A 22,136-nucleotide genomic window follows, 5' to 3' on the forward strand; every position below is an offset into this window, starting at 1 on the left:
GCAGCCTTAACTTTAGGTCCTTTTAAAATGTATTAATGTGAAATTTTCCTCTAAAAATGAGTGAACATATAACAAAAATAGTAAAAATTACAGCTGCATTGTTTTTTTTTAAAACAATACTTAAAATATTTTATTTTTTGCATAACTTGTGTTTGGTACCAGAACACAAACAGCCATAAATACAAACATACTCATAATTTGGTGATTTTGGCTCAAGTTTCCTGAACTTGGCTCCGTCTGCTGCAAACATCATGCATAAAAACACACAAAATTGGTTCATTCACAAATTGCATTGCAAGTTGCAAGATTTGTTTACAGTTTTATGTGCTTCAAATAAAGAAAACCGGACAGAAAGTGCTGCGAGTCCAGATGTCCGTCCTGTAGCTCGTGTGTCGTTGGTTAGCTTTGTGTTCAGTCCGCAGTGTAAACGTAGGCACTAGTTGTTACTGGACATCAGTTTGGCCCGTCAGAAGAGCTTAAGGCCTGGACTGTTGGCACCGGGCTCCAGTGGCTTTTCAAGCGCTTCAAGTTCATCTTGTGCTGATTAAAAAAAGCATTTTCAAAATGCTCTTGTTAGGATGCTTTAGATTTGTAAAATGTAGCCGAGCCTCCATAAACTGTTTAAAAGCCAGGAAGCGCAGAGAAGTGCACAAACAAAAATACAAAAATAGATTTTCTTACAGTCTGTCCTGAGAGCAGCACTGGAGCACAAGTCATTTCTCTGAACATTAAATATTTCAGCCCATGTCAGAGAATCAGTTTGGGTCTAAATGCAGCAGGCTACATTAACTGTGCTAAGGACTACATGTACCAAACCACACAGCAAGCTGGCATGCTCCCTAGCTTCAAAACAATAACTCAGTAACAGTAAACATTAAGTGCATGATAAATAAGAACCCTGGTCCCACCTGGAAGATTCAGCCGCAGGATTTCAGCCTGTTACTGCAGAAAAACTGGAGATTTTAGATTTTAGCGCTGCAAACAGCGTTGTAAGCCAACAAGCAGAAATTCAAGCTAAACCTCAAACCGTAGCTGCGTTTCCATTCACCGCATAAACACAATTTTATATTTCTAAAATTAACTCGCTTAATAGAGACATGCCACGAAGCGATAAAACGTGTTGTTGCTAGGATGAGGTGATTTTTTTCAGCTGTATTTAAATTTGTTTATTTCACAAAACTGCAATGGAAACAATTTTTTCGCATCACGAGTCACATGATCAACAACCAGATGTTACCACTGACAGAAACCATGAAGAAGAGAAACAGGAAGTAGACGGAGGAGCATGTCTTTAAATGAATTATCACGTGAACAAACTTATTCACATGTGATTTTAATTCTGATTTGATTGAATGAAAACACCACAATTGTGTTTTTTTCAGCATTATTGATTATTGACAAAGTTTTGTGCATATTTTTAATGGAAACGCAGCTACTGAGCTCCTCCATGTGCGCTATAGGACTTAGCATTGGAGCTAAGTTAGGGGCTAGCTGGGAGGCTAACTACGGCTACGTTCCTTAGGCTGCTAGCCAAGCTAAGCTAAACAAAAATAAATGCACATTTAAATTTAAGATGCGCTGTCGCTGATCTTTAAACCAAACTCTTAGTAGAGGAAGACTTGTTATTTTCCGTACATTTTATTCCTGATCTCTTTAATGTAAAGGAGACGCAGGTTTCAGTGATCGTTACGTCTGGATGCGGTTTGATGAAAACAAACAGTCATTTAACAGCAAACCAAACCTTTTCTTCAAGATATTTAGCTGAAGAGCAGGAAGAGTCAAGCTAAGAAACTAATTAATTTCCCTTTCTCTAGTCTAATGTGGCTAAAAATTCAGCTTTCGTTTAATTATTGCACAAAATCTCCATTTTCACGACTTGTTTTGCATCGGAAACAGAAGTGAAACCGTAACATTCCCCCTTCAGGCTCAGGACGTCCAGCATGGCACATACCGACGATTTCCATTATTACAGCCTCTAAAACACAAGAGTGGAGTTTAAAAACAGTTTGAGGAGTTTCTCTGGTGTATTTACAGACTCCGCTCTCTAAAATACCGCTGGGTTTCTGTCCAGTTTGTCCTCCATGTTGGTTTGGGTCGCTGCTCTGCTTCATTTTCCCAAACAGAAACACAGAGAGGAACGGCCCTCATCGCTCCGCCTCGCCACTTCCTGCAGGTTCCCAGCCAGCAGAGGAAAACCGCCGTTCGCCTCTAAACCTCCACGGTTTTGTAATAAATGCGTTGATAAATGGCGTCCAGCTGGTTCTGCAGGGCGTGGAACGACGGCCTTTGGGTCGGGTCGGTGTGCCAGCAGTCCTTCATGATCCGGTAAATATTGGGAGGGCAGCGGTCGGGACAGCCCAGCCGATGCCCCGATTTCAAAATGTCCATCACCTCCTTATTGCTTTTTCCTAAACAAAGCGAGACATGAAGAGATAAGAGATGAGGCTGAAATACATAAACACAGCCATGTCTGGAATAGAGGACATTAAATAACCCAAATTAAAATAAAATAAAGTGTTTTGGTAAAAAAGCTTCAAAAATTACATCATCAGACAGATCGAAATATAAAGTTAATTGGAAATTTGGTATTTTAAAGACCAAAAAATAAATAAATCAAAATAAATCAAAGAATTACAAACTGTTGTAATTTTTCTAAATCAATTTCTATGCATATAAAATGCGTAGAGAGGAGCTCACTAGCCGTGTTTCCATTACAAATGTGTTCACAGCTTTGTTGATATTCTACTAATGCTGAAAAAACAAACTTTGTTTTGTTTAATTGTTTCCATTAAATAAGAAAAGTGATTAAAAATCACATGTGAATAAGTTTGTTCAGGCAATATGTTATTAAAAACCACTTCCTGTTCATCTTCTTTGTCGTTTCCTCCAGTAGTAACATCCTGTCATCGATCAGGAGCAAGAAAAATGTTTCCATCGCAGTTTTATGAAATAAACTCATTTTGATACAACAAAAAAAAATTCTAGCAGCAAAACAAGTTTTTTTTTTTATTGCCTTGTTTCTATTAGGTGAATTTATTTTCTAAAAGTCAAATTGCTCATTTCTGTGGAAACGCAGCTCGTGTCTGGTGAACTCTTGGTTTTGTTCTTTGTTCAGTGAACAGAATATTCAGAAATTTAACTCAAAGAGGAGCAATACTATAATAAAGTTATTTAAATTAAAGTACATTCTTTCCAAAAAGTGAGTCAACTACCCAACCCTGGTCAGGAAAAATGAAATTAACATTTTTGCTAGAAGTTGTTTTGTTCTCGGTCAGCAACACAAAGACACCAAACTAGTTCTTAAATGAGTAACAACAGAAGAACTACTCCATCCATTTACACTGAGCTATTTTAACAACTACAGGTGACTTATCATGCTTCCATTAACAGGTTGGGTTAGATCTACGGTAAAAACAAATCATGTTCTTTATCATTTTTTTTGCACAAAATCATTCTTAATTACTGAGGTTTCAGTCTGCTCATTTCTGCCTGTTTTAGGGTCTCTGTCACTTTAAACCAGACAAACTGCTGCTGCTGGCCACGCCCCCAACTCAACGTTTACACTCATGTACAACCATACAGGTTTGAAAAGCAGAACTGGAGTCTCCTGCACAACCAACAAGAATGAAGCAAGTGATTTCTGGATGGCAAATCAACAACTACACTGCAAAAACACAAACACTTACCACGTACTTTGGTCTAGTTTCTTAGTATATTTGAAATAAAACAAAACTAACTTACAGGCAACTTTTCAGCAAGAAACAGAAACTTATTTTTAGTTAATAATGTTAGAATATTGATGAAAAAACACTAGCTATAAGTTGCATTTATAACTAGTAAAGAACTAAGTAAAGAAACTAAATATTTTGTTTAGATATTAAAGCTAAACAAGTTTGAGATGTTTGAATATCTCAAATGATCTTTTTCACAATTTATAAATCTCTGATTTAAAGATCCTGCTGAACTATATGATGAAACAGCTTGCCATACTTCTCCTCACAGGGTATTTTTAAAATGACAACGCTAATCAAGGTGCATTGATTGTCATTATAATTCATTTTTATCTGGTCTGTGGGAACAAAGACTTTCAGGTTTTAGTTTCCGCTGTTCGCTGTGCTGAGGTTTTCTAATGCAAATACGGCGGTTTAAAGGTCGATCAGAGCATTTGAGCCGCTACATCATTCTGTGGACTGCAGCTGGTTTGAATGTGATTTTATCTTTGCTCCCGTCTGGCTAACAGTTAGCTGAACTGCAGCAGAGGAGATGATTTCTGCTCACAAATCCCAGCAAATCTGCACATTTCAGGAAGTTTTATTATAAGATTAGGATCAAAACTTTGTTTGTTTCCATAGTAACCTTGAACTGTCTCTTTATTTATTTATACTGTTTTTGCTCCAGTCAATCAAAGCACCAACTGTCGTTTTCTCCATTGGGCGACTAAAACTGGAAAACTGTCCTAAAAGTTCAGACCATTTCCTGAAAACAAGCTGCTCCATTAAGTGTGTTTGATACGACTTGTTGTTGTTTTTAGTTCTCCATCACCGCCTTCCCAACGAATGGCCAACAAAACCAGAAAAACAGGGAAGACAAACTATAAAATGGAGTGAGCTGAATTTAATTAATTTAATTTTGATTGATTAGATTTTTATATCAGAGTTTTTTTGCAAAATGTCTTCAAATGTCTGTCATGAACTCGGGCTGTTAAGATGCTAAAACACTGGAGAATTACATCATTTACAACAGAGTGAAGCAAAATTAACTAAAATTTACTCTACATGCTTTCAGGTTTGACATATTCCTGCTGATAAGCTAATTATGTGACTCGGATGTTGAATCAGAGACAAATCTAAAAGCTGTGGGACTTTGATAAAGGAGGTCTGGAGTTTAACACAGAAAAGGTTCAGATCATGCGTCAGGATGGCCCAGTCAAAGCCCAGCCCTAAATCCAATAGAGAATATTTGACAATCTGACTCATTTTATAAATATGCATATCAACAAACCCCAAAAAGAGCGTCCGCTGTCACTGCAGTGAAAGGTAAACAGTGAAACGCACTGCAAAAAATGAATGACGCAAACTCCAAAATATAAAAACACTAAAAAAGTCAAATACGACCAAAAAAAAGCAGCTGCTACAGGAAATAAAAGCAAATAATAAAAACTGCAACACGTATAAAAAACTACAGATTTGCTCCAGAATACGTTAGTCCTCCAGGCCACCAGGGGGAGTCGGCCACCAAATCATATGGCACCAGACTCAGTAAAGTCGGATTGTCACAATTTAACAGGATGTCCAGAAGAAAAGTGGATATAACGTTATAGAACAGCAGCATATTTAAGTAGCTAACATTGTCTACTCCAGACTCCCCCTGGTGGTCAGGAGGACTTACGTTTTCTGGGGCGAGTTTGTATTTTGCTGTTGCAGCATTTTTTGTTTTAAAGTATTGACTCAAAGGTGCTAAATACAAACACACACCATAAATCACATCTTTAATTGGAAAAGAAAAGTCAGAATCATGATTAATTTCCTTTTAAGCTTTATAATTATGCATTACTTTGTCTATCACTTAAAATACCAGTGAAATCCACGGAGGTTTGTGGTCCAACAGAGCAAAACGTTTCTAGGGTATGAATACTCCTGCAGGGCATCGCAACACTTTCACTGTTCCTTCGTTTGAAGATCAAACTGGTTTGTTCACAAATTAACCAAAGGCAGGAAATGGCTACTGTACCTTCGTACGGCATTTTCCCGCGTGACATCATCTCATACAGAAGCACGCCAAACGACCAGACGTCTGATTTGACAGAGAAGCGTTGGTGCAGCGCCGCCTCAGGCGCTGTCCACCGTACCGGGATCTTTGTGTTTCTGCTGGCAGTGTACACGCTGTCCTGCAGCAAACGTTACAGTTACATCAGAATCATTAGTTAGTTAAACTAACTAACTGTTATGGTTCAAGCAGCTCTGAACATCTGGCTTTCAGTCTAGATTTTTTTAAAATCAGTGGAAGTTAGGAAGTCGGCTGTTTTGCATTTTTCTAGAAGTTTGTTCCACATTTGTGGTGCATAAAAGCTAAAAGCTGCTTCTCCATGTTTGGTTCTGGTTGATTTTTTTTAGTCAGACCTTTGAAGACACTGTTGCAGTAATCAATGCAACTAAAAACAAGTTTCCTTAGATCTTGTTGCACTGCAAAAACACAAAATCCTACTAAGAGGTTTTGGTCTAGTTTTTAGAACAAATATCCTAGAGCACTTGAAATAAGACAAAACTAACTCATAAGTAACTTTTCAGCAAGATAGGAGTCATTTTAAGTCAATAATTCCTCAATATTAATGAAAAAGGATTATTTCATCAGCAGATTATTTTACTTATTCCAGAGGGAACTGTCTTGTTATTAGTGAAATAATCTGCCAGATGAAACGGTTGACCGAATATCTGCTTTTTCATTAGTATTAAGGGATTTTTTAAAACTTAAATTAAGCTCCAATATCTTGTTGAAAAGCTACTTGTAAGTTAGTTTTGCCTTATTTACAGTGTACGAAGATATTTACACTAAAAACTAGACCAAAAATATTTGGTAAGATTCATAAAGCCAGCTGACCAAACGTGCTGGAGCTCTCTTTGGGTTGCTAGGTAACGGACAGAGTTCTGCTCGGGTTGCTAGGTAACGGGCTCTAGCCTGCTGATTTGTGACATCACATTCTGGAGCTTTTAGAAAAAACTTCATTTTCCAGATTTATCTCTTACATTAATTTATCTCAAAAAACAGATTTTTTATGCACTTGTTCTGTTTTCAGAAGCAGCAGAAACCAGAATGGAAACACAAAAATGTCCAAAATGTGAATTTTTCATGATTTCTCCCCTTTAAGTGTTGAAGTGAAATATTCAGTCAAGACACATTAAACGCTCTTAAGAAGCCAAAGCTTCAGAAAAAAACCCTTTTGAACCTGACCCGTCTGTTTGAATCAGATAAAACCCGATTCACCTTAATTATCCGAGCCAGTCCGAAATCCGCCACCTTGCAGATCAGGTCGTCTCCCACCAGGATGTTTCTGGCGGCCAGGTCTCTGTGGACGATGTGTCTGTCCTCCAGGTAGCCCATACCGTCTGCGATCTGGCCGCTCATGTAGATGAGATGAGCCGTTTTCAGCAGCTTTCCTTCTTCAGCTGCAAACACAGTTTCACAATCAGACCAAACGGAAACCGCTGCCGACGCTGGAGCAAATTCAGTTCCTACAGATGGTTTTATGTGAACCTAGACAGTTTTTAAGATCATTTTTGCCAATGTTGGCATAAAATGTTTATTTCTTTCCATGTTCTGGTGCAGAATATGGTTTTCTAGCATGATTAGTCAGTTAGACACTGCTAACTAACAAGTTAGCTGCGCTACCCTAAAGCGCTAATCATAAATGTTTTCTGAACAAATTGTTGAAAATGAGAATGTGTTCTCAATCAACTTACCTGGTTAAATAAAGGTTAAATTAAAATAAACATCAGTTCCTCTAATGCTAAAGCTTTACACCAGCCCTGTATTTAGTGGAAGCTAATGCTAAAGCGCTAAATTCCACCATGTTGGAAACCATGTTCCATAAAGCCCTTTGGTGTTGAATTTATTTTGATATATTGTTTTTGGTTTTTGTCGGTTTTATTTTGTTCCTGCATGTTTCTTGTTTGAAGTAAAGCTGCTACATAAACAATTTTCACCCACTTCAAAATAAAAGCATGAATATAAACAGCTAACTACTTTGAGAACCAATAACAACAGAAAGTTTACAAAACATCCAAGTAAATAATCGCTTTAGGATTTATCCAGAAAAATTAAAACATGGGAAGCTAAGTGCGCTAACGTTTTCAAAGTTAGCTAAAGCGCTAACTCAAAAATTAGCCCAGCTAAAAGCTGAGCTATAAACGGGCAGCAACATAGAAATATAAATGTTCAGGTTCATGGTTGTAACCTGGTGTTCAAAGTGAGGCCCGGGGGCCATTTGTGGACCTTGGACTGAATTTGTGCGGTCCCCGACTTCAATTCAAGACTGATACAAATTTGATCCGCATGGAGACTTTAATTTGTAATCAGGGTGAAATTATTACCAACATAATTTTTTAAAATAGAAAATGGTGATTACAACACAAAGTATTCATAAAAACAAAATAACTACTTTAACTATTTTATTTTACTTTAGTTGTTTTTTTGTTTTTTGAGAACTTGTGACATAAAGTTTGTGCGCCCTGGCGTGCAGGTGTACTCACAGTCCAGGTAGGACTTGAGGCTTCCTTTGCTCATGAGTTCGGTGACGATGTAGACGGGTTCCCCTCTGGAGCACATGGCCAGCAGCTGGATCAGCTTCGGGTGGTGGAGGCTCTTCAGCGCCTGGACCTCCTTCACAAACTCGTCCTGCTTCGTGTCCTCTGAGAAAAACAAGAAGACCAACAACCAAAGCGGCGCTTAGCCTTTTACTGATTTATTTCAATGAATGTTCTTATATTTTGCTATTCATGTTCCATCGTAATGTTGCACGTTGTGCAGAACAGCATCCAAAACATTCATGAAACACTATGAGAAACTATGGCAGCTTTTCTGGAAGAAAGAAAACAGGAGGAGCACATTTCCTTTAGAAATTGTCTAAAAATAAAACTTATTTTTTTTAGTTTTAAAAGTGAAACTTTTTTGACTTTTGAAAAGCAGAAATGTTTATGTTGTTTTTCAATAAGATTTCTGAGATTAATGTAAAAATCTCTGAGTTTTTTCAAGCAAATTTTCAACTTTTCAGACTCAGAAATGTTATTTATTTTTACAAAGATTTCTCAGATTAATTCAAAAGAATTCTAGTAAATTTGTGACTTTCCAAATTCAGATATATTTTAGCAACATTTTTCAAGATTAATGTAAAAAGGTTTTTTCTAGCAAATTTTCAGCTTTCCAAAGTTTTTCCTCAAAAGACTCAAAAGATTTCACTCATTTTTACTGGTAACATGTTAGAAATGTCCTGTAAAAAGTGAATCTGCTGCCAATGGAGCTGGAACTTTTTTAAAATCAATATTAAGAAATTACTGACTTAAAATGAGCTTCTATTTCTCACTGAAAAGTTCATTTTAAGTTTGTTTTTCTTCTTTTAAGTCTAAAATATTTCACTAGAAACTAGACCAAAAATACTTGCTGGCCGCCAGAGGGCGCTGTGGGGCAGATGGAGGGAAGATGATTTAAAAAAAAAATCCCAGGCTTAAATTTTCACAATCAGAATTTTTGTTTTCTGTTCTTTAATAATTTTTAATATCAAATATAAGTTAAAATAATTGTTTTAAATGTTATTTCATGATTTTATTCATAAAGATGCTTTTCTCCTCAAGCCAGCAGGAAATGGAAAATAAAAATGCCAAATAAACTCTGCTGCAAAAACCAGAAAGAACTACGGAAATAAAATTATACAACTTATTTTTGATGCTTTACACCATTAAAACAAAATATAGTAACCAATAAACTCATCACTTCTGCATTTCTAACTAATGATTCACTGGGAATCAGTTTGTCTGATGCCATATTTACCACAGATCAGCTTTTAACAGGACATTAAATCCAGCAGCAGCTTCATTAAGATGTAAAATATTAACTTCTCATGAAAGTAATTCTGAACGACTTTATGTAGAGATTTTATTCTGGTCAAACAACAGAGAATAATTTCAACTAAACTCAAGGAAAAAACAATCAAAGCTGTTATCAGATGCTGGTTTTGCATCAGTTGAAGCCATTTTGGAAAAAGTGAAATCAAAGTCTTCCTGTACCTTGTTTCAGCATCTTTATGGCCACTTTCCGGTTCTCTTTGGTCCAAATGGCTTCCCATACTTGCCCAAAGTTTCCTTCTCCCAGTTTGCGGTGCAGTTGGAACTCTTCCCGCGGTCTCTCCCAAGGCTCCATGTCGAAGAGTTCCCGCTGCGCAAAAACACAAACAAAACGTTTCAAAGATTCATCGCAGTTTGTTACAGGAGCAGAACGTCTGCGCGTCGTCCTCAGACCCACAGAGCGCCGACTGCACGGCGAATCACAGCCGGAAGGAAAGGATCAGGACATTCCTGACAAAAATCTGACATTTCCTAAAAAACACGAGAAAAATTTTCAGCTTGAAACATAAAAAATGTCCTAAAAAAACTTAATTTTTCAGATTAATCTGAGAAACTTTCCAAAAAAACGTTGAAACTCCAAAACTCAAAAGTGGAAAATTTCCAAGAATGTAAAATGTTTTACTTTTGAAACTCAGGATAATCCTTGTTTTTCTAGACATTCTTTTAGATTAATCTAAAATTTTGACTTTTTTCTTGGAAATTTTCAAATAATTTGCTAATTGTGTTAGCTCCTCCAAATTTCTGTCTCAGCACGGTGTCTCTTTTTAAGAGTATTTCTGAACTTTATTTTGAAGTTTTGATGTAGGTTTTTATTTTGAAGTTTTGATGTACTTCCTGTTAGCCCTTTGGTTGTTTTTAGCCGAATCTGCTGTTTTCTTTCAGAAACAGACAAAAACCACCAGTCTGTATGTTTTACTCATTTTAAATAAAAGTCTGTTTTCTTTTAATGATCAAAGATGCAAATATTCTGAACCGTTTTTAAATTAACTCACATTCCTTTTTTACCAGAGTACGCTTTTTAAAATAACTGGACAGTATTTATGTTGAAGTTTTGCTAGTTACTGTCCAGTTTTTTATTCTATATTCAGTTTTTAAATATTTTATGTTCTGTTATGAATTTGCTTTTCATTTTCCCCATTGTGTGACAATAAAGGAATTTCTTTTCTGTAAATAACGCTGCTGGAAAGTATGGCTGATGTATGGAGCTCCAAAAAGGACAAAATTTATTTTTTATTTTTTCACTTTTCAACACATTAATCACTCCTTGAGGTCATTACAAACTTAGCCTCATGTTTTAATAAAACCTGGATATTGGATTAAAACCTCTTATTGGATTATTTGTGTGTCTCACCAAATTATTTGCAGAAAAATCAAATATTTGCAGATTTGTTTTTGTAAAGCATATCTAAAATGTTCTCAGGAAATTGCAGATTGTGAAGCTGAAACACTTACTAGCCATGCTACTAAAATGGCTTCCACTCTGCATATTAATGAATATTGAGAAATATTTGGTATCTGAGCTTTTATGCAGGAATAAACGTTTTTCCAGACGGTTTTAAATATTTGTGGGTTTTAGTCACAGACAGTTGAGGTCACTGAGGGTTTTGCTTTTTACTGTTGCTGACAAGAATTTTCTGATAATCCATCATGTGTTTAAGATATTAATGGGGAGAATGAACAAAAATAAACATTAATCAGGCATCAATGAGAAACAAAAATTTATTGTAGTTAAAAATCTGATGCTACTAAATTAAATTATTCAACAAATGATTAAAAAAACTGATTAATAAATCATTTTCTGTGATTATAAATAAAACAAAGGATACTGATTTCATGTTACGAAAAATTAAAGTTAAAAACAAATCAAAATAAATTTAAACTGAAATTAAGAACATTTATTTTCATATTCTTACATTTCAGTCACAATTCCATGAAGGCTTGGATAAATTCACTTTAAAAGAATAAAATTATCAACAGAAATGAAACAAGAATCAACGTGTTAAAGTTCAGCTAAACGGCAAAACTTTAACCCTGATTTTATGATTAAAGACAAATAATAAACTTAGATTATTTAAGTGCAACAGAGCATTAATTAGGAAGGAAATAATCACAAAGTGGAGAGAAAAATCAAAAAATATTCCTCTGAAAATGATGCTACATAACTGTGTGACTGATCTTAGAAACATGTTTGCTACAATAAAATCAGTAAAATGAGTTCAGTGACCCGTTTACTGCTGAAGAACAGTTTATCTAAAACTCAGTCAAGAATATTATTTTATTAAATTGTTGTCAAGTCTGTATGAAAAAGATTTTATTATAAAGTAATCTGAAGAAATGTGAGATTTTTTTCAATTTCTCATATTTAATAACTCAGTTTATCTTTGTATGAAATTAAGATGGGAGGACCTGAAACATTTAAACATAAAAAAAGAAATTTACTGAAGATTAAAGTTAAAAACAAAACATTTTACCACTTTTGGCTTGTTAACTGGATGAATATTAAAGAAAGAAAACATTCAGTATTCAGTCTTATACAACATGCATGAAAAATTAAATTAATCAAAAGTAAATCATATTGAGAACCAGGTACTTTACATATATGATCATGTTATTTGAAAATAGAAAATGAAAAAACGAAAATGAATATTTGAAAAAGTAAAAGTTGAAATGAACAAGATTTTATGTCCAAACGTCCTGGGGCTCTGCTGTGGTTGCTAGGCAATGGTCAGAGTTTTGCCGTGGTTGCTAGGTAACGGTCAGAGTTCCGCTGAGATCGCTACATTTTCCAGACACTAAAAAACATGAAGTTACTATCAAAAACCGACTGAATGTTTTTTCCAGCTCTTGGTTTTTGGTTTTTAGAGGAAGCAGAAACCTAAACGGAAGTTTAAAAATGTGCAAAGTGTGAATTCTCCATGATAGGTCTCCTTTAAAGAAGCAATTTGAAAATAAAACAATATTCTGACGTGTAACAAACTAATTATTTTTCTCTGGTTATTTGGTGACAGACAGTGAGGAATGACTTCCAGCAATAAATTATGAAATATTTCCGATGTTGTGCTTTGGTTTGAGCTACAGGAAGCAGGAACGCTGCAGGCGCTGACGGCGTTCCCTGCATGTGCCGGGTCAACATTCCCAGTCTGGGAAAAGCAGGCAAACCGGCTCGGCGCTCTCAGCCGTCATGCAGCAAAGCATGAAGGGCGGCTGAGTCGCTCTGCCACTCCTCACACCTAATAAAAATGTTTTCCTCTGTCTGCGCTTCCATGTTCACATTTAAAGACGTTTCTGCTTCGTGTCGCCGCCTCAGACTCACAGCTTCCGCTGGAAGGGAAGAGAGAAGAGGAGGAATCACCGACTGACCTTCACTCTGCACATTTTTATTCATCCTCTGTGTTTTAAGTTAAATAACTGTGTTGGAGTTTTCTGTTTTTCAGCAGATATGGAGGAAATCTGAGCGGTTGGCTCCAGAATTGATGAGGCGTGGAAACGGAAAGCTGCTTGGTGGGAGTTAAAAATAGCTGCGTAATCACAGAGCCGACACTTAAACCGTTCCGCTTTTTTAAATCTACTGATCCCAACGCAGCGTTTCTAACCAGAAAGCAAAGAAAAACTAAATACACCGCAGAGGAGTTCAGGGTTGAGTCAAGGTGAAAAGAGACAGTCCCACAGCATAACTCCTCCAGCTCCATGCCTCGGAGTTCATACCAGGGTTTTTTTCTTCTTCATGGACCAAACAAAACATACATGACAGAAATTATTAATCACAGATTTTTTTTAAATTAACATTTATTTTTTTAGTGATTTCCATTTTATAATCACACATAAAACACAAACAGAAACAAAATGTCTGGTGCAGAACCGCCCCCCTGTGATTAACCAATTAATGAAATAACTGTCAGCTACTTTACTATTTCAATCATCTTTAATTGGATTATATTTACTCTAAAATATGTCATTTTCTGAATAAACAACCTTCGTAGCAGTAATTGTGGAAAAACTGCACAAAAAATATATAAATGATTATTTTTGTCAACCTCCTGCCAGCTTCCTGTTAGCCGACAATGACTAGCATTGGCTCTGTTGTCAACATAACGCGCTAAACCTTAAATGTACGCCTGATATATAAAAACAAAACAAAAAGGGACGTTGTGCTTTTCTACTAATAATTTCTGTTTAAATTGGTTTTAAATTTTTAAAAATAATTACAGGGGAGAGGTCAGTAGGTCAGTTATGCTAGCTTGACTACGAGAACCTTAACATGAAGATGTGCTGCAGAATTTGATGTTTTGGTTCAGTGAAAATAAAAAAGGCAATCTAACCACCAACTCTGACAGATCATCAGTAGAGCAGGGGTTTAAATTAGCTAATCAGTCACAGCTGTGTTAGCTTAGCTAGTAGCAGCGGTAGCTAATCTACCACAGCGATCACTTATTAATAATCACAAAATAAACATCAAGCCTGGAAACATAAAACTGTAACGAACTGAATGTTCTGTTTGTGTGGAAAATGTTGGAGTGTTTTTTAGTGTTGAATCCTGACACACTGGTGGAGCTGTTGTCAGTCGGTTGCTATGGCAACGAGTCTGCATGTAGCAGTAGCCGACACAGAGAGCGAGAAATGAGTGGCTTTGAGTCGTTCTTTAACGGGTTTTTCTGTGTTATTTTTCCCTTCGCTGCACTGAGATAATAAAAGCTTCAGCTCCAGGTTTTGTTTAGTTAACGGGATCGTTCTACTGCAGCAGCGCCGCTAAAACAATCATCCCTTTACCCTCCAGCTTTGTGTGCATGTTGATGTAAATAATAACATGCAACATGTCTGTATGAGTTGTGGACAAACAGAGAGCGCCTAATCAGTCACTGATCATATTTGCAGGAAATGCTGAACAGTAAAAATTTTCCGCCATCGTTTTGGCGCCCGCTCAAGGGCGGCACCCGTATGCGTCATATGTGGTGCAATTATCTGTGACATCCATCACTTGGTGGATTGGAAGCCGTCTTAAATTTTTCCATTTGCCAATAATCTGGTGAACGATTAGCTTGGAAATGAGATTATAATCCTTCCCAGATTGATGGGCAACAGCCTTCATGTCTTTCTACCTGAAGTATTAAACTTTTTCATCTTCCAGACAAACAAAACTGATTAACAAGATTTTTAAATGATAAACTGTAGAAAAGAAACGTGTGAATTTCAGTTTCTTTGTTTTTTAAACGGCCTGGGTCACCCTGATCAAACAAAACAAATCCTATGTATGAGACAAGGGTTAGCCAGAGGAGTAAACAGTAAACAGTAAACAGTATCCTACCTGCTGGGCGCACGGCTCCACCAGGCTCACCCCGAGGCTCCGCGGGTTCTTCTGGTAGTAGGAGATCAACTCGCCCAGTGTGGCGAACGACAGCTTATCTGAGACGAAGTACGCTCCGATCACCGAGCGCTGCACCCGGAAGTGGAAAACCTTCCCCTCGCTCCGTGCTGCAAGACAGCAGCAGGGTCAAAGGTCACAGTTAGGAAGCTCACATGGACAAAGGTCAGTAAACCAGGCAAACAGACGCGTCTTTAAACGTCTTCAGTCGAGATCGGCGCTTAAAGAACGGCGTATCAGAGCGACAAAACAGGAGTAAATTTCTGTCAAAATAAAACTCTGAAATTTTAGATCAATGCAATTTTTTTTTTTTTTTTAGAAAAACAAGAATATTTCTGAGTTTGAAAAATTTAACATTTGCTAAAAAAAACTCAGATTCTGAGATTAATCTCAGAAATTTTCTAAAAAAATGTCAAAGATTTAAAATTGTATAGAAACAATTGTGAAGTTTTTAGATTAATCTCAGGAATTTTCAAATTCAAAAATACTTTAATTTTTGAATAAAGTATTTATTACTTTGTTCAGAAATAAAGTATTAAGGGAAATTAAAAATCTTTAAATTTTGAAACTAAGAAATCTGTAAGTTTATCCTATAATTTTTTTTTACATTTCATAAAGATTAATGTAAATTCCTACCAAGTATTTAAAAATCAAATATTCATAATAAAACACAGTAAAAGTAATAATGTTAGAAGTAGGCTATAACAACAAAAAAATAAAGTAAATACAAATAAATTGAAAGTATTTAATAAAATTATGTAAATTTAGTAAAATAAAACAAATTTTAAAAATAAACCATAAAAATAAATATTAAATAAAATAATATGAAACATAAATTTTTTTTTCTAAAACCTAAAAGTGGAAGCTTTTATTGTGATGAATGTGACTCAGCAACAAAAAGTATCAATAATTTCTAACCTGTAACTTGAAATTGAAGGAATTATGAAGATAAAATGTAAATCTGCTGAGTAATCCTGGGAATGTGAGGAAATGCTGAGTCAGCCACTCACCAGACACCGTGTACTCATCGCTGTGACTCTCACTGATGCGAACCAGGAAGGCGCCATCTTTGTTTTGGGAAGCGAGCAGCAGCTTCTCTGCTTTCACGCGGTTTATGTTCCCGTAGTACCACCTGACAGGAAGTGGAGGGACAGGAAGTGGAGGGACAGGAAGTGGGAGGACAGGAAGTGGAGGGACAGGAAGTGGAAGGACAGGAAGTGGAAGGACAGGAAGTGGAGGGACAGGAAGTGGAAGGACAGGAAGTGGAAGGACAGGCGGTCAGTATGAAAGAAACAACAGGAATGTTTCCTCACAGGAACTAAAAACACGATAACCGATTTACTGGACGATAAATCGTCCCACAGGTTATTGTGATAAACGATAATATTGTAGTTTTGAGATTGTTTAATATAATGGTAATAACAGAATCAGCTGATCTCCGTACAAAACAAAGTTAGTTTCATCCAAAGAAAAAGACAAACAACATAAGACATGAGCAGACCTTTCATTAGAGGAGAATAAATATATTCTTTTAGTAGTATTTTTAGTACATTTTAGTTTTACTTAAGTCATTTTATTTGTTGAGTAACTTCACTGAATAAAAAACAAACATGTTTTAACCAAAATATCAAAAACAGAAACACACCTGCAGTTTTTATTCATGTTATGCTGAAAGAAATAGATTTTGTTTTTTTATTTTATTCATATAAATAATTTTCCTTTTGCTCCAAAAAAAAAAATCCACATGATTTTGTATTTTTGGTCCGATTAATGTTGTAATTTTTAAATATTATAGGATTGATTTTTTAAACATAAGTTACTCTGAATTTTTACTTTCTGTGTCATTTTGATGTTTAAATAATATTTTTATTGTTATGTGAAGCTTTTTGTAACATTTGCTTTAAAAAGTGCAATTAAAAAATGTTTTATAATTATTATTACTAATATTATTAGTAGTAATAGTATTACTATATACCTTTTTACTCCTAATTGATTAATTTCTTTAAATGTCTACTTTTTACTTTTGAGTAAAAATAATTTAATACTCTTATTTCAGCACAGTTGTTGGTACTCTAGCCGCCTTTTCAGACTTTTATCATCCAGTTTTAGGTAAAAAGAGAGAAAACATAAACCATGAAAATGGACGTCAATGAGCTGTTTTGATTTACAGTGCGGTTATTAATTGATTATTAATGGACAAATTTAGCGGACAGAGTAAAAACTGAAGTAACTGAGCTGCAAACAGAAACTTTTTAGTGAAATTGTGTTTTTCTGGGTTTCCTCCTCCAGAGTGTGGCAGTAACAAAACGCCGCAGCGGTGCGGCCGGGTCCGGTCTGTTTGCTCAGATTTCAGAAACTGTGTTTACCTGGAGTTATCCGGGCGGGCGGCTCCACTCCCTGTGGCGCTCAGGTTTCACAGAAACTAACAACACGAAGCGCAGATCTCAGGTAAAATACTGGGAATCTGACAGCGCTGTCAGAGACACGACGCTGGGAAACTTCAAACAGGAAACGTTTCCGGTGACTCAGCTGATTCCGAACGCACCGCGCGGTTCATCGACCGAAAATGAGCTCAGTGTCGAAATTTAAAGCACTAAGTCAGAAGAGAGGAACATCTGTGTTGGAGGTGGAGAATAGAGAATTGGTGAACGGTAAAGGTGCATTCACACCAGCCATGTTTAATCCGCTTTAACCCGACTCCAATCCGTTTGCCTAGAAAGTCCAGTTGGGTTGGTGTGAACGCTAAGCTAACGCTGGTCCACCTCCAAACTTCGGTCTGGGTTCGGTTGAAGTAAACTCTGGTTCAGTTTGAATTCATATGTGAACGCCAAGCGGAACGGAATCTGCTCCAAACACAGGAAGTGGACTACAGCGCAGGGCATTCTGGGTAAATACAACCAAAACAACACCAACGCAGTTCAGAGTCCAATCTGGTTCCCAAAGTTTTCACAGAATTTCCTCAGAAGGAGAGTTCACACAGGTTTGTTCTTTTTATATGTAATCAGACTTCTGTGTGAGAAGGTTTGACCCGAAAGTGACCTGGATGCACAGAGGAAGAACGTTGATGTCGCCCTGTTTATGGCAACAACAATGGCCGCCGCCGCCATTTATGGGTAGATTTTATAGTGTCACAGACACAAAAAACTCAGACATGATTTAAAAAGATGAACGACTGCTTTCAGGTTGTGCACAGAAAAGTTTTCAATAATAAACATTTCTCACAGAATATATAAATGCAGAGTGTCGATGTTTTCAACTGTCGTAACTGGGTCTTTTCTGATTGGTCATCAGTGAAAAGGTCTGCTGATTGCTAAAGGAGGATACGTAAACAAAGAAGTAACAACTCTGCCATCTTTGGTGCAAATCTGCTTTTAATTCATTTATTAATTAGTTATTGCTAAAAATGTATAATTAATATATATTAAATATTGCCAAAAACAGCAAGTGTTTATAAAGAAACACCCAACTCCTGTTCTTTTTTTCTGAAATTTGGATGGTTTTCCTTTAAACCCCTTTTTAGGTTTAGGATCGACAATGATTTGGTCAATCGTTTCCAAAAAATAAATAAATAAAATGAAATGAAATAAAAGAAAAGAAAAGAAAAGAAAAATAAAACTGACAGCTTTATTGTTTTAATTAAAATTTAGCATCTTAGTTTATTGTTGTGCGGGTTAAACAAAACTATTTCTTTTTGTATTTTTAGTTGTTTTTTTTTATTTCTCTTCTAGTGCCTGACGCAAACATCATGTTTTATGTTTTCCACAGTAGGAATGGTTGTGTTTGCTAACTGGTGTGTGTGTGTGTGTGTGTGTGTGTTGGGTATGCGGTGTGAACATAAGTCGACCTTAAAAAGAGCGTTCTGCTGAAACATGATGACTCCATGCAGGCTGGATAAATAATGGAGGAGTTGCAGCTGCAGGGCGTTTCAGCCATGTTTTCTCTCACTTGCAGAAGAAGAAACGAGTCCTGCTCCACTGAAAGATGCTGCTGGTCACTGTGACCTCTGACCCTAAGGCTTCATATGTGGTGTGATAATAACATAATGGCATAAACAACTACAAAACATGAAAACATTTCATGTTTTATATAATCATATAATCATCTCAGTCAAAACTAACTTAACGTTTGCTGACTTTTTGCCTTATTTTTACGCTCACCTTAATTTCTCACAAAGGATTAATTATTATAAACCTTCCTAACGTTTAATTTTATATATCGTGTTCAGTTCAACTAAAAAACAAAAATCTCTGAGAAGAAAACATGGAAGAAGAAAAAACCAAACTAACAATGCAATAGCCTGCTGACAAATATGTAAACATCCGTAAATGAATTTCTTGCTTGAGAGCTGTGTAGCTAGCCAGCTCTCTAGCTAGCTACACAGACAAATGTTGCGTTTTTTCCCCAACAGAACAAAATCTACTGGACTATCAGGAGGGAAACATCCAAACATACATTTTCTACCAACAGAAGATCGCTATTAATCTAGCAAGGTAGTTACAACGCTAGCTGAACAGGAAGATAGATAACGAGGCAGCTAAAAAGCTACCTACCTAGCTAGAAAGATAGCCGTTATCTAGATAGAAGCTAGCTAGATCTCTGGCAATCTATACAGATTTGTAGCTAGCGAGTTAGCTATATAGCTAGCGAGGTAGTGAGGCAGCTGTCTAGCTAGATATGTAGCTACAGCTATAGTATCTACCACCAGAGAGCTAGCTAGCTCTTTAACTGTAGACACTGTATTCATCCTGTGAGGAAAATTGTTTTTTACAGCCACAACAAAGCAAATAAATTCATGAATATGTACATATGAAACGGAATATTTAGTCTCAATAGAAAATGAGCTGATGGGAGACAATAATTGGCATCAATCATTGTTTTCTGGCACTTTAGGGTGCAATCTGAGTCTAATGTGGACTAATATCGTCAGGCTGCTGTAATAAATGCGAGGTTTGGATCCTCCACTCATTCTCGCTCTGATTGTTGGAAATGTGTGCAGACGATCAGACCGTCCCACATGCTCACTGATGCTGCCGTCTATTTTCTGATAAATGAAGACAAAAAGGCTGAAGGTTTGCAAAAACAGACGACAGTTTCCACTGAGGAACCCTGAATCCAATATGGCCGCTGCACAGATAAAAGAGGGTGGAGATGTTCACTTCCCTCCATAACATACAGAAAACGCCTCATTATCACCTTGTGTTGCTAAAAGTAGTGAGTACTTTTTACTTTTACTGAAGTATACAGTGTTACTTTACCTACTTTTGGTTTTTTGATGATCGTTTTACATTTTAACTTCCATAAATGTATTTGATTGCATGGAAAGTACTCCATAAAATCTGGATTCTGGTCTTACACTCATGTCGACGTGTTTTTATGCGTAAAATTGAAGATTTTAGTCTAAAAATAATACAATTCTTCAGGGAAAATGTTTTTTTCAGTCTGTCGGGTTTATTAGTGCGTCTAACATTTAAATGCAGCTTTGAGTTTCTCACAGATTTTTATATTTGGGAAAAAAGGAGTAAACTTCTGGCAAAAAACTCAGGAATTATTCATCTCAGACATGTTTAGAGAAAAAACAAGGGCATTTCTGAGTTTCAAAGTCAAATATTTTTCACTTTTAGAACCTTTTCCAGGTTCCTTCTAGAAAATTTTTGAGTTTTCTTTCCTAGCAAATTTGCAAGTTTTAAAACTCAGAAATTTTCATGTTTTTTCTCAAGAATTTCTGAGCTTAAATAGAAGGAAAAAAAGAGTAAAAAGAAAATTCATGATTAATTTGGGAAATTCTTAAGAAAAAACTGGGAACCTCAGTTGAACATTTTCCGTTTTTTTTTATTATAGCAAATTTACAACTTTTTAAACTCAGAAACTTTGAGATTCATAAAAATGTATTGAGAAAAAACTAAAAAATTTCGGAGTATTAAAAGTTGCAAATTTGCAAGATACAATTCAAAATTTTTATATTAATCCCAGAAATGTTGAAAAAAAATAATCAGAAGTTTCAGAGTTTGAAAAGTCGCAAATATTCTAGAAAAAACTGAGAAATATCCCAGTTTTTTTCAACATTTTCAGAATGATCTAAAAATTCTCCGTTTCTTACAGCAAATCTGAAACTTTTCAAACTCTGAAATTCCAACGTTTTTTTGTCAAAAATTTATTAATCTCAAAATTTCTAAGTTTTTTCTAGCAAATTTGTAACTTCTCAACTTACAAATTTAAAACTTTTTTCTAGAAAATTTCTGAAATTAATCTCAAGACTTATTTTTATTTTTTACAGCAATGTACTCCTCCTTTTGTTTGTTTTTTTTCTATCTCTAATGGCCCAGATGTTTTATGGAAAGCAGCCCGAACAGGTCCAGATCAGGTTCTGAACAGGTTCTGAACAGGTCCAGATCAGGTTCGGTTGGACTCACTTGTGTTTGGCGAACTCGTCCTGCAGCAGAGCCACGTAGTTGGCCGGGATGAGCCCGGACTGCGGCGCTCCCGTCAGCTTCTTGGCCAGCACGTAGTCGCCCCGCTTCTCGATCACCGACAGCTTGTCTCCCTCCTTCACCGACAGCTCGTCGTCGCTCCGGGCCTGGAAGTCGTACAGCGCCGCGTACAGCTGCACCGGCCGCTTCTTGGGCGACGGGGCGCGGATGTCCCCCGATACGGTCCGGATCTCCTCCGACCGGGCCCCCGGGTTGGCGATGACCAGGTTCGGGACGGGCGGGTAGCGGGGAGCCGGCCAGAACCAGTTCCAGAGCCGGGAGAAGCAGGGGCAGCAGGCACGGCAGCAGTTCTCCATCCCGGGTCATGAAGGAGCTCCGAACCGGGCCTGAGACACACAGTCAGCAGCCTCTCCGTCCGCCGGGAACGTAACAATGAATCCGCAGCGCGGGGCGGCCCGCCGAGCCGGACGAACCGGTTTCCTTTTCTGTTGAGATCATGGATCTTCGCTCCGCGCCTGCAGTGCGCACGGCGGCTGCGGGAATGCGGAAACCGGACTCTCCTCCATCCGAAGCGGCTCGGGTCGCTGCGGGGGCTCGGTGCCGGTACCGCATGGCTCCCGGAGGCTAATCCATTCAGCGCGGCTGAAGAGGCGCAGAGGTGACGCTGAAGGTGAGGCGGGACGGTGCGTAAAGAGGTTCGGGTTTGGCGCTCCGCACAACATCCGAGGAGGAGGA

At 37.0% G+C, this 22,136-nt stretch overlaps 1 protein-coding gene across 1 annotated transcript; it reads right to left on the reverse strand.

Moving 5' to 3' along the window:
* Window positions 1–87: 87 nt before the first annotated feature.
* Window positions 88–22,133, reverse strand: srms (src-related kinase lacking C-terminal regulatory tyrosine and N-terminal myristylation sites). The gene is made up of 8 exons (XM_032560539.1): window positions 21,384–22,133; window positions 15,984–16,105; window positions 14,917–15,083; window positions 9,777–9,924; window positions 8,247–8,405; window positions 6,982–7,163; window positions 5,731–5,887; window positions 88–2,408 (listed from the first exon to the last, which is right to left on the reverse strand). Exons 1-8 carry the CDS (start codon window positions 21,755–21,757, stop codon window positions 2,209–2,211), a joined length of 1,509 nt encoding a protein of 502 aa, XP_032416430.1. The 5' UTR covers window positions 21,758–22,133; the 3' UTR covers window positions 88–2,208.
* Between the last annotated feature and the right edge of the window lie 3 nt (window positions 22,134–22,136).

This window comes from Xiphophorus hellerii, chromosome 1 (assembly GCF_003331165.1).
Source record: "Xiphophorus hellerii strain 12219 chromosome 1, Xiphophorus_hellerii-4.1, whole genome shotgun sequence".
NCBI classification, from domain to species: Eukaryota; Metazoa; Chordata; class Actinopteri; order Cyprinodontiformes; family Poeciliidae; genus Xiphophorus; species Xiphophorus hellerii.

Excerpts from the sequence above, each read along its gene's own strand:
- srms (XM_032560539.1), bottom strand. The coding sequence starts at position 21,757 with ATGGAGAACTGCTGCCGTGCCTGCTGCCCCTGCTTCTCCCGGCTCTGG. Across the intron at positions 8,406-9,776 it reads CATAAAGATGCTGAAACAAG|AGGACACGAAGCAGGACGAG; the intron begins GTACAGGAAGAC and ends TGTTTTTCTCAG. Across the intron at positions 7,164-8,246 it reads CCTCAAGTCCTACCTGGACT|CTGAAGAAGGAAAGCTGCTG; the intron begins GTGAGTACACCT and ends CTGTGTTTGCAG.